The sequence below is a fragment of the Dromiciops gliroides genome, chromosome 2 (assembly GCF_019393635.1).
Source record: "Dromiciops gliroides isolate mDroGli1 chromosome 2, mDroGli1.pri, whole genome shotgun sequence".
Lineage (NCBI taxonomy): Eukaryota > Metazoa > Chordata > Mammalia > Microbiotheria > Microbiotheriidae > Dromiciops > Dromiciops gliroides.
In genome coordinates this window covers 166,215,440-166,228,465 of record NC_057862.1, presented here as the reverse complement: position 1 = coordinate 166,228,465, position 13,026 = coordinate 166,215,440, and the positions used below count along the sequence as shown (strand labels likewise).

The 13,026-nt window shown below is 37.1% G+C and overlaps 1 protein-coding gene across 1 annotated transcript in view; it reads right to left on the bottom strand.

The window, feature by feature from the left end:
• MYO5A (myosin VA) overlaps window positions 1-13,026 on the bottom strand; it is a 247,290-nt gene that overhangs the window by 70,468 nt on the left and 163,796 nt on the right. Inside the window, exons 19-22 of the mRNA XM_043981532.1 lie at window positions 10,812-11,023; window positions 9,239-9,395; window positions 7,143-7,382; window positions 3,321-3,569 (exon numbers count right to left, since the gene is read on the bottom strand). Coding sequence (XP_043837467.1) covers window positions 3,321-3,569; window positions 7,143-7,382; window positions 9,239-9,395; window positions 10,812-11,023 — 858 coding nt within the window. The remainder of the gene's footprint in view (window positions 1-3,320; window positions 3,570-7,142; window positions 7,383-9,238; window positions 9,396-10,811; window positions 11,024-13,026) is intronic.

The following is a 13,026-nucleotide window of genomic DNA, read 5'->3' as shown; positions in this document are numbered from 1 at the left end:
CTATGCCTAATTTGCAACCTAGGAGGTGTTATACAATCAAGGCTTCTTGATTCTACCTCTTCGACATGTCTTCAATCAGTCCCTTTCTCTCTTCTCACACCACAATCTCCTTAGTATAGGTCTTTAACGCTCATCTGGACAAATACAATAGCATCTTAATTGGTTTCCTATCATCTTTGTCTCTTGCTTTTCCAATTCATCTTCCAATGATACCAAATTGATATTCCTATAGCACAGGTATAATCAAGTCATACCTCTGCTCGAGAAGTTTCTGTGGCTCTCTACTGTCTCTAGGATAAAATGCAAACTCCTGTGTTTGGCCTTCAAAACTTCCCACTATCTCAAACTTTGTTCAGACTTACAACACATTACTCTCCCTCATATATGCCAATCTAATTTCCCATGACATAACATTTCATCTTCCATTTCAATGCCTTTGAACAAGATGTCCCCCATACCTGGAATGCCCTCCCTCCTCACTTATGACTCTTTGACCCCCTGATCCATTTCAAGGCTCAAGTGCCACCTTTTTCAAAGAATCTTTCTTGATTCCCCTAGTTGTGGGTGTCCCCTCTCTCCGAATTATTTTGTGTACATACATATATGTATTCCATGTGTATTTATATTTATAATATACATATATATACCATATTTATTTATTTATGAACATATTTTATCCTCCTAGTAAAACAGAAGTTCCTTGTGGGCAGGCATTATCTAATTTTTATATGTGTATTCCCATTGACTCATAAAGTACCTGGCATATAGCTGACATTTAATAAATGCTTTTTGATTGATCTCATTTTAAAAAATAATTTCTTTATTAGTTTAAAACAAATGAAGAGAGGGCTTTAGATGGAAGGGAAGAAGATAATTTTATTTTAAACACACTTAAAAGTATGTGTACATTAAACAGGTGAGATGCTACAAAATCTTCCATTTCTTTTATAAAGACTCCTGCTGATGGTTTCTTAAATTGATTAGAGTGATTTTTTTTTTTACATTTCTACCAACTAAAAAAGATATCACATGTTTATAAGAGACTACAAATTGGATGACTGAATTGTATAACATACATGAATCACATGGAGGGGGTTATACTCACAGGAAATATATATATATATATATTTACAGAATGGCATTCAGAAAAGAGATGAACTTATGGATGTTAATATATGATTATCCTTCAAAGCAGAATTATAAATAAAATGAACTGGCTGATGGACATTAGCTGATGGTGCTTATTTTCAATAGGCATGGGTAAAAAAAGACGTGTGTGTGTGTCTGTGTCTGTACTCTTTCCCACACTGCAGATATGAACAGTGTTCTCTAGTATATGTCCTTAAACTATTGTTTGTAAAGTCTTCCAATATTTGAAATTTTATACTAGTAGTCCCCCTGAAATCTTAAGCAAAGACATACACTATTCCTTACTACCAAATGCCAGGTTGATGTATCCATGTTGATGTCCATGGATAGCTATGCCACACTATTTCAGTATATCCTCAAAATAGTTCATCTGTTCTCCATGCTTGAAGCTATCCTATTTCATCTGTCCATACAGAATTTTCTTGAAGAATCTACTGTCATTCTCTGCATATGCAGATACCTTAATAAATATTGGCTGTGATGAACATTACTTCAATTCTAGAGTATGTGACTTTTTCAGGAGTTGACTAGCTGTTATTCCATCAGATTAGGATCAACAGATGACAATGAAACTGTTCAAGCTGTTGGTCCCACATGGTATCATCATTATGGGTGAAAGTATAACCACTTTGCTCAGTCATTCTGTTTGGTCTGGAGTTGGCACTGTATCCTGTACACCTACCCTTGAAGGTTATGTTTGATATACTTATTTGACTTTTAATTAGAGAATGTAAATGTACTATTTCTGACTTATTGCTTAAAATGTTTGTACACTGTTATGCTACAAGAGTTCTCTGAAAGCATAATCTTACATATGATTTCTAGGTCCCTTGTTGCATACTTGAGCATAAATTAAGGCATACTGGATTTCTTTCCCTTTGCAATAAAGCATAAATCAGACTGGGTCCATCTACTCTAATGAAGGTAAAACCCTATTTTCACCTATAATGCTGATGACAAAATGTACTTTGTAGCTTCCAGAGCCCAGGTCTAATAAATGCTTTTGTCAGGTCCATGAGTGCCACGGAAGTCTTGATTTTATTTGATCGATTTTTCCTATATCCAGCATATAGCAGATATTTGTGCTGTGTTGCATTCTAAACTACCCTGATTTTGAGAACATGTAATTGATGATTTTCAGTAGCCAGTACAAGAGGACTCTAAACAGGATTTTGCCAGAAAGTGAAGATATCATGACAGTTGTCCCTTGTGACTTTCCCTTTTTTGCTTTAAAGTAGTAAGACTAGTTGGATATTTCAAATATCATGCCATTTCCTTAGTTTTCCATTCATTAAAAGGAAGAGCCTTTATAGACATTTAAACATTACTTCTCATGCCCTTCCTGAAAATCCCATTAAATATATTCTCCATTTCTAGAGTTTTATCATTCATCATGTTTACAACAGCAATGGGAGCATCTTCAAAAGTTGAACCAAAAGCCATGCCAGGGCAAGTTTTTTTTAGCTTCATAGAACTTTGCTCTCAATTATGAAAGACAACTGTTCTGTCATCTCTGTCAGATCCCTTCTTCATATGAAATAAGAGTAAGTTCCTATCTCTCTCAGCCCTTTCCCCCTTGCCCCTATTTAACCCCTCAGGTGCACTATAGACATGCTGTTGAGTCTACCAATACTCCTCAGTGGTGCACAGAATTTCTTCTTGGCTTGACAGTCTTCATAGACTTTTTATGCTTGGCTTTGGACTCTTAGCACTGGTCTTTCACTTGATCTGCTGCTCTCCGTGCAGGATTCTATTCATATCTCTCTTATATGGGTCATGAGCATTTGCCAGGTATTGACAATACCCTTCAGCCTGCTTTGCTGAAAGTGTTTTCTTAAGCTCCACAATCTAAATGGAGGGACAAGCTCAGTTGTACCGAATTCCATTCTGACTAGAACATTATTATAAAGAAAAATAAGACCTAGTACTAAGTTAATAATTTTCCTCTAAAGCTACCTTTACCTTTTCCTGCTATCATTATTCAAAAAGCCCTACTAACATGTCTAAACCTATTCATGAAGGTGACAAATGCTCAGGGAGTACTAATAAAGGGTATTGAGTCACTAAAATTTTTATTTATACTTGAACAGCAATAGTTAAAGTAGAACAAACCAAAAAGTCAACAAAGACCCTTTGTAGGGAGTAGTAGTAGAAAGGAAGTTAGTTCTTACCTGCTCTGTTTCTTTTTTGTACTTGTCTGCCCACTCCTCAATTGTTTTTTTCTCTGACTGAGTTCGTTCCAAGTCTTTCCGGAGCTTGGCAATTTCTTCTTGGAGACTTAGGACCCGACTAGTGGCAATCTTTGCCTCCTCCTCACTAAGGTGAAGGCGATCCAGATCACTACGGAGTTTCTCCGTTTCTGAGTTATATGTCCCCTCCAGGGTGGTCAGCTTTTCAAGTAGGCATTTGTACTCTTTGTTCTTTGCATTAGTAGCAGCAAAACCAAATAAGTAAAAAACAGATAGAGGGACAGGGGAAAATGAAGGAGGGAAGGTAGGAAGGAGAAAGAAAAAGAAAAAAATAGATCACATCAATTATTTGATCAGAAAGCCAGTGCTCACAATTATCCAGGGAAGTAGTTAATATGTTTTTTTTTTTTCCCAAAGTCAACATCAGGAAAGGAATGTCAATTAAAGCAAGTACTTTCTAATCACTGCTTTACTTTGCTCCCCAAAGCATTTATGTATTCCATTAATAAAATTGAGCTTTACACTTGCTAAAAGTTTACTCTGTAATTGTTCTCAAGTAGTACTAAATATTTTCCCTCCACTTAAACCTAGATTCCTCAAAAGGGATTGTCTCTCTGATCTTTCTTATGTATTCTCCTAAAGTAGAAGATAAAGTAGTTGGAACAGAATAGACACTGTATAGTAATTCATTGGTTCTTTTGTTTACATTTTCTAGGTAATATTTTAAGTGTTATTAAACTTTTAAAAATAATCTTGTTGGGAAGATAAATGTATTTCTTTGTTACACACGTTGGACCTCTAAAGTTATACTAATCAAATCCAAAGGAACCTTCAGTTTCATTCAAAAAAACATTTATCTATACAGGTGTTCTACAGGTAGAGACTTGAGGCTTCCTTAATATCTTTGCAATTAAAATATACTAATTTAAAGAATTTCAATGGTAATAACTTTGATACTTTCATAATGAAATGGGTATGCATCTTTCCATTTTAGAAATTTAAGGAGGAAGATTAAAAATAATGCAATATTAGACTTAATCCTACTTTTTCCTCTAAGGAAAATGTTTTCCTCCCCCACCCATGTAGACAACTAAGTACAGAACCCTTAGGAACCCTATAAACAATTGGTGGTTAAATGAATAAATGAGAAAATGTACACGAATTGATTTTAGGGAAGAATGTGAAAAAGAAACCACTGCTAAACTAGAAGCAAAAAAGTTAGCCATGTGAATGAGGAGATAAGGAAGCATAGATCTTCCACCTGATCTTCTAAAAGGTAGAGCCCAATCAAAATGTCCAAATGTGGTTATGATCAATTCACATATTTTTCTCTGCCTTCTTTTACACATCTAAGAAAAGAATGTAATACAAAATGTGCTTGATTGATAAAGCAAATTGTTTATAGTAACTAGTCAGTTACCACAACGTATGCAACCAGCAACCTATGGAATGGGTGTTATTGAGTGGCACATGCATTGATGACTGGTTGTCACTAAATATGTTTCCATTGCCAGCACCTCTCATTTTTCTCTTCCATTCTCCCTCTTTTCCCTTCTTATGTTCTTTATTGTTATTCTCCCTTTCATCCTCTTGTTTTAGTCCCCTGCCTTTGCCCTGCTGGTATACCCACAAGTAGTGCTCTTCCCTTCTAGTGGCACTCAGGACCATAAAGGCCTCTTGGGGGCAGCTAGGTGGCGCAGTGGATAGAGTACCAGTCCTGGATTCAGGAGGACCTGAGTTCAAATCTGGCCTCAGACACTTGACACTTACTAGCTGTGTGACCCTGGGCAAGTCACTTAACCCCAATTGCCTCACCAAACAAACAAACAAAACAAAACAAAAAGGCCTCTTGGAGATTGCTAAAGCTCACAGCATGGTAAGGGACTGCTGCTAGTTCTCGTTTGCCCCTTCCTGGACCATTAACACAGTCCAATGGTATCTTCTGGTAGGAGAAAAGTAATGAGAGAGTCATGGAAAGAGGAGTGAAGGGGAGAATGTGGCAGAGAAAGTAGTCACTGTATCATAGACTGAGGGAGAAAAGAGAGTCAAATCTTCTTTACTTTGAATGCAACCATATCCCAGGTTTTCAAGTCTAACACCCAAGAGAACCATAGAAATTTTCATCCCAGGAGGCATGCCCAGTATGCATAGAAGAGCCAGAAAGGCATAGTTAATTTCTAGTTTCTGGTTTGTCTGGGAGGGAAGCAAGAAACTGTTAATAGTACAGTGACTCTTACTGTTCCTGGCACAGAGACAGACAGACAGAAAAAGAGAAGGGAGGGGGAGAGAATCTTTGACTAAATGCTTCCTGTGGGAGGAAAAAACCCACAAAACAAAATGAAACCTTGAGAAAAGAATGAACAATTATTCTTTAAGAAACAGAGTGAAAAATTATTCTGGACCCTGGTGTGTTCATGGTCTACATTTCTGTGAAAAGACATTATTGAAGAAGGGGAACAAGTAAATAAATAGCAGATCAAGTAGTACTAAAGGGACAAGAGTAGTAGGAACATTAAAAGAAAAAACCCGAAACAGGTTAATATTTTTGCCCTTCTTAATGGTTTTCTGTTGCTGAAAATTTCCCCTCAATGTAGCAGCAGTAGCACAACCCTGAGAATAAGTTTTAGTTCTAACTTAGTGAAGCCTGAAGAAAGATCTACCCCTAGAGCTATCTCTCAGCATCTCTAGATACATTCTGACTCAATGACACTCAGTCCTGTCCTTCTTCCTGTATTCTCCAATTCTATCGACAACTACAGAAAATCAGTTGTTAGAAACAGCATCAATTTGGGGAAATGAGAGTTTCAGCAGTGACAGGTATGGTGCTGGGTGGTTAAGAGACTAAAAGAAAACACACAAAGGTAAAGACTATACATGATGACAGCACCATTGTCACAACCTCAGAATTCTGAGGCCTGATCATAGATATGGAGCAAGAAGGGACTATCTAGAGTAACCCAGCTCAGCTTATAGATGAGAAAGCTGAGGCTACGAGTTAAGTGACATCCTCAAGGTTGCCTAGGCAGTAAGCAGCACTGCTGAGATTCAAAACTATGTCCTCTGACAACAAATCCAAAATTCTTTCTTCTGCACAAGAGAAGGAAAATGGAATCTGAAGCTTTATCAAGGTTTAACAGAAGTGGTAATGGCAATGGCCTCACCAGTGGGAGGAAGCCTTATTTGGGGCTTCCCTTTATTCTGGTTCCCCCCAACCCAGGATGTCAGGAGGAAGGGCCTACATTACTTAGTTTTTCCTCAGGGCCTACTACTATCTCAATGGTAATCTAAAATGTTCAAACTTTGACAAGTCAAATTCAATTCAATTTCCTGTCTCTGTTACTAATTAGCTGTGTGATCTTTAGCAAACCAAAGGTCCCTTTGTCTATCAATTTTTTCATCAGGAAAATGAAGATAATACCTGTCTTACCTATTTCACAGATGTTATTACAGTAGCTTCCATCTGTTTAAGAGATACAAAAGCCAGGCCTGCCAACACCTGAAAGGTCACTCAAAGTTGAGAGAGAGAACAAATTTGGCTACTTTTTAATGTACTTCCTATCTTACTTCTAGTAAGCCTCCTGGAAATAATTTCCTACTTCATTACATTAAATAACGTTTTCATCCATTAACTTCATGGTTTTTAGCTTCTAATTGTTAGAATAAAGAGATGAAATCAAATAATGGCAACGAAATTCTGGTAGACAATGATATTTTTCACCTTAGCCAGTTACCTAAATATGGTAACCCCCTGAGTCTGCATCTTTTTCTTCCCATCAAGGCCAAGTGGAAGTGGCCTGTACGTACCTGTTCATCAACTTTGCGCTGCAGCTGCATAATCTTATTTTCCATACCAATGTGCAGCTTCTTGTAGCGCTCGACAGAGCGAGCTTCAATCTTCAGCTTCTTCAGCTCTCGCTTGGCCATCATTCGTCGGAAACAGCACTGCAGGTAGACAATGGCCTTCAGGCACCTTCGGTAGCGCAGCCGAGCCAGCCAACCACGCACATGCTTCTGGATGATGACGGCCTTATGGTTACGGAGGATCTGCAAAACAAGACGGATGTGAAGCAACACCATGCCCCAGAGCACACCTGGTTCATAGAAATAATGCATTCATCTAATGAACTGGAGGAGCAGGAGATACATGAACATGAATTATTATATACTGATAGCATATGTGGGCAATGAAAACATTTTTAAAAGTCAGGTTGAGGGTTTAAATAAAGATATGGACTCTATTTCTGCATATGACAAAGGAAAGACATTTATATGATGTCTTTAGAAATAAAAGCAAGGGATAGTATGATCAGGAAAGGAAAGCTAAAATAGAAAGCAGTAACTCATTCTTGGCATCTGCTTCTTATTATTAGATGATTCTTTCTAGCCTCCTGTTACTGGCTGACACTCAAATGAACAAAACTTGGCATCCAAAGAAACACCTGCTATTGAAGGTACAGATTTCCCCACCATTAATATTATCATTATTTGACAATGCATTATAATAATAGCTCACATTTTTATAGCACTTTAAGGTTTACAAAGCACTTTACAAATATTATCTGGTTTCTTCCTCAAGACAACCATGGGAGGTTAAGTTTTATTCTCATCCCTATTGTGTAAATAAGGACTGGATATCAATGGGCTGATTTTTAAGGTCTATTGGGGGGCTTTTTTCAGGTATAAAACAGGCACTCATATTGATCATCCTTGAGAAAATCTCCCTAAACAGGGTTTTACCAGCACTGTACCAAATGGAGCTGAAATCAGTTTGTGACATTCAAAAGTAGGAGGAAGAAAGACAAAGAAAATTTATAAAACACCTGTCTACCCCAAAACCAGACAAATTAACAGGAAAACTAGGAACAAAATTAAATCTTTAATACTTATAACACAAACTATTTTTTAATGTCACCTTACATTCTTAAAAATCCATCATGATGCTGGAAAGTGAACTTTTGAGCCATTAAAGCTGTCCAATAACCAAATATCTCATTGCTAGAGAAATACAAGCAAAATCTGGAAAACTACCTGTCAAGGTCATTGTAAAAGGGGTGTGTATATTGTGTTAATGGTTAGTGTAGATGTTTTCTAAGGTCTCTAGAAAAATCTAAGATTCTATGAAATCACTTAACATGATGCTACTTAACATGAAAGCCAGATTCCACACCTGAATCCACCACATGGCAACATCTCCAAACCCCCAAAACTATTATAAATGACTCTAAACACTTATGCATATACTGTCTTGTTTTGTACCATAGTTTTTCTGTTTATTACAAATCTGCCCAATGGAAGAGATTCGAAAGCCTTACTAAATTTATAGAGTGATTACATTTATCACTTCCTTTCTGATCAACCAGGTTCATCATTCTGGTAGAAACTGGGATTAAGATATATTTGATCCTACTTTATTTATGTCTACTCTGACTTGATAAGAAACTATATAATCAGTATTGTTTAAGGTACAGAAATGCCCATCTGCCAGACTATATCCCTTTCATGTAAAAGATACTTCTGGGGCGGCTAGGTGGTGCAGTGGATAAAGAACCGGCCTTGGATTCAGGAGTACCTGAGTTCAAATCCGGCCTCAGACACTTGACTTACTAGCTGTGTGACCCTGGGCAAGTCACTTAACTCCCATTGCCCAGCAAAAAAAAAAAAAAAAAGATACTTCTGGGCTCATTTTCTAGGCTAGGGAAGAGAGATGTCAAATTTTTCCTATCTACTCTTTTTTTTTACACATGTTAAATTTACATAAGAGTAGATACCTAAATTTCTATCTCTAAAAGGATGCCTTCTATGGATAAAGATAAGGTTTTTGTATGGTGCATATAATTCTGTGGACAATCAATAATTATTAATTATAGGAATGATCAAGGAGTTTGAACAGAGTTGCTTACCTTACGATACCTATTTCTAGCCATGTAGCCTCGTAAGTAAGACTGGAGAATGATGGTGGCTGCTCGTCTGATTTGGTACCTCTTTCGGACCACATACATTCGCCAATACTTCTGAATGATGGTGGCTGCATTGGTTCTGCGCAAAAACTTTGCATAGCTGTTCAAAGTAAACAATGATAGTCTTAATAATTAGAAATATTCAGACATTCATGTCATGTGACCTCTCAGAAACAGAAAGTTTTCTATGGGATATTACTAATACACACATATATTTTATGTATATATTTTATGAATATAAACACACATACATTTTTTCTGGAATCATAGAATCAGATTCAGAATGGAAAGGCAGCTTGCCATCTAGTTCAACTCTCTTGTTTTACATATGGGAAAACTAAGACCCAGAGAAGTATCTTGCCTAAGAGAGTAAGTAGTAAAGTTAATGTTTAAATCAGGGTTCTCTGAGTCCAACTTCAGTGACCTTTTCTCTGTATCACAAATAATATGCAAATTAAACGGACCTAATCCATTCAGCCTTCAATATACATGATGTACCATTCTATTTTATTAAACTGGTTCAGCATTCATACGATCTCTAAAGAAACTATTCACTAATCTGCTAGTTGCTGTATGAATTCAACTGTATTTTTGTTTGTTTTTTAAAGGAATGTCTCATCTAGAATCTGATTAGCATGTATAGTTTTCTTTTTCAGGAGCCCCTTAGCTTACTTTTCCTGAAGACCCTTCAATGGAATCATTACTAACCTGACCATGCTAATATATATGCAACTTTTTCCACCTACATTTGGTTTCTTTCCTTTCTTTAAACTCTTTTAAAAATAGGAGATAAGCAATTCTAAGGCATTCCTGTCCAGGGTATGACAATCCACACAGCCTTACAGTTTTAGAAAGAAGGTTGCATTCTTAATTTACTTTAAATAACTTTCAAATTCTTGTTTGAAAATATTCCATGGCATGATGACTATGCATAATCTGCCCACATGAAAAAAGACTGAATGCAGCATCTTTTCAATATATTCAGGCGCAATAAATATACTGTAGGTGCTGTCTCTATTAAAGTAAAAGTGCACTGTGAAAGCAGACGGAGACTAATCGTGTGACTACTGCTGAATTTAATACTAACAAGAATGTGAGTGATTATTAGTTTACTTTTTAAATACTGGGTGTCCTTTCAAAATCTTTGATTTATGTATAATCACATTCACTACGTTCATCCAACAAGCATGGACTGTGCACTTACTATTTTCAAAGTGCATGTTATTGGTATGTTTTTTAAGATATGAAAACTAAACAGATGGTAGAGTTAGACTATGATAAAATCTTTATGACTTTCAGCTTTATTCATTGGCTTATACTGCTTTTCAGCAGTAACACTATGAAGAGAATTTCATTTTAAGAGATACAAGCTGCTATGCACAAAGGACATGTTATTCTCCTTAATCCCCTGGAAAATAACTACCCTAACATGCAGCACAGGAAGGAGGAGGTTGGCAGCTTTCTATGAATGTCTTGCTCAGGAGATTCTAAAATCAGATGGCATAGTTCTGCTCACCATCGTGCCTGGTAGCCTCGAACATATCTCTGAATAGTAATAGCTGCCTTCCTCATTCGCAGGTACTTCTTTCGCAGCAGCCAGCCCCGAATTGTCTTCTGGATGCGGATACAGGCAGCCCTCAATTTGTCTGCCCTTAGTTTTTCCAAATAAGCTACTTGCCCCGCTCGGAAAAATATCTTGTTCTTACCAAACTGGTATTTATCTTTATCCTATTTTCAGAGAAAAATGTACATTCAGAAGCAGGATTAATGGTCATATAAATAAAAGGTTAGAATAGAAAGGGAAACAAAGACTGTCTAAAAGCAGAATCAATGAAGAGGTGAAACTACATCTAACATTTTTGCTAAATCAGCAATTAACTAATGGAGCCAAATTTTGATCCTAGGCACTTCTGTACAAAATTTCTAGGATTAGTGAGGTTGAGGAAATGGAAGGGATTTTAAGGAAGGCTTTAATGACAAATACTTTCCAGAGTTCTTCTACCTGGGAATATTATTTGAGGCCAAAACTTGGTTGTGGGATTTGGGGTAGTTTTTTATTAGCTTGTTTGTATTTTAAACATCTCAAGGAAATGGAGATGTTGATATTTTCTTTGATTGATTCATGCGGTAAATTCCAGGTGAAAGCTGAGGGGACAAAAACACCAAGAATAAGATAAGTCTAAAAGCACACAAAATTAGAGAAAATTAAGTTTGATATGAGTTAGCTTTCCTTTGAAGTCATTAATGTTTGTTTCAACTATAATGTTATCAAGGCTTTTAAAAAAATCTTAAATACATGTTAAAATATCTGGAAAGCTTGAAGGCCTTCTAAAAGGTTCAAAACCATTTTTAGAAAATGAAGGTCAAGATAATACCTAGACCTTTAGAGTTAAAAAAAAAATCTGAGCAGTCTAGTCAACAACACTCCCAATTTCAGAGATAAAGAAACTAAGGGCCCTGGGTGACTATAGCTTTCCTAAGGCCACACAGCTAGGACATAGAGGAGGCAGGACTTAAATATCCAGGTCTCTGGAGTCCAAGCACACTGCTCTTTCCATTGTACTGTGTGGCCTCTTCTCCTATGAACAATAGGCACAATGGAGCAGATACTTCTGGGTATGCAGATACCCTGTGGTAGGCCTTGGAGTGAAGTGTGTATCAGGTGAACCAGTCATCCAAAAAGCAGTCTGAAAGGCACCCACATGATCCAAAATTCTCAGGGGACATAAAGAAAAGACAACCCCTATAGTCACTGACAAGAGAAGAATAGCTTACAGAAACTTCACCTGATGAAGACCCTTTTGTAGTCTGCCTTTTGTTAGCCCTATTCCCCTTCTCTCCCCCAATTACATTGCATTTACTTTGTATGCATTTTTACATTAACATCTGTATACACATGGTTTCCCCTGGGAAGAATGTAAGCTCCTTGAAGGCAGGGACTGCTTCATTCTTGTCTTGGCAATACCAGCATGTTGCATAGTGCCTGACATGTAGTAGGTGCTTAATGAATGCTTGCAGATTTTAATTTCTACAGAAATACATAAAGACAATACAGAACTGACTCCAGGGCTTGGTATGGAATACAAATAATAGGGGGTAAGGATTGTTTTGTGGTTTGTCTTTGCATCTCTAGCATCTAGTACAGTTACTGGTACACAGTAATTAGGTGCTTAATAAATGAATGTTGGATCAAAACAAACAAAAAAAAGAAACTAGAATGATTCTCTTCTTCTCTCCTTCCCTCTCCTCTCTCTAACCACTACCTTTGACCAACCCTGCCTTCTTTCTTCTCTCAAAGGTTCCATGCACTAGAATTAAACTACAACCAAGATGCCTGCTGCCTGTCTCAGCAAAGCCCTATATATAAATTCTGAGAGGAAACATGACATCATGGATAGAGGGTTGTATTCGGAATAAGGAAAACCTACATTTGAATTCTGCCTCTGACACTAGCTGTATGAACAAGGGTAAGTCATATGACTTTATTGAGCTTCAGTTTCCTCATTTGTAAATTAGGGAGCATAATATCTGCAGTACTACTGAATGGGTATAAGGCTGAAACGATAGGATATGTATAAAGCACTTTGTGGACTTTAAAAACAAAATTGGGGGGGCAGGGCAATGGGGGTTAAGTGACTTGCCCAGGGTCACACAGCTAGTAAATGTCAAGTGTCTGAGGTCGGATTTGAACTCAGGTAGTCCTGAATCCAGGGCCGGTGCTTTATCCACTT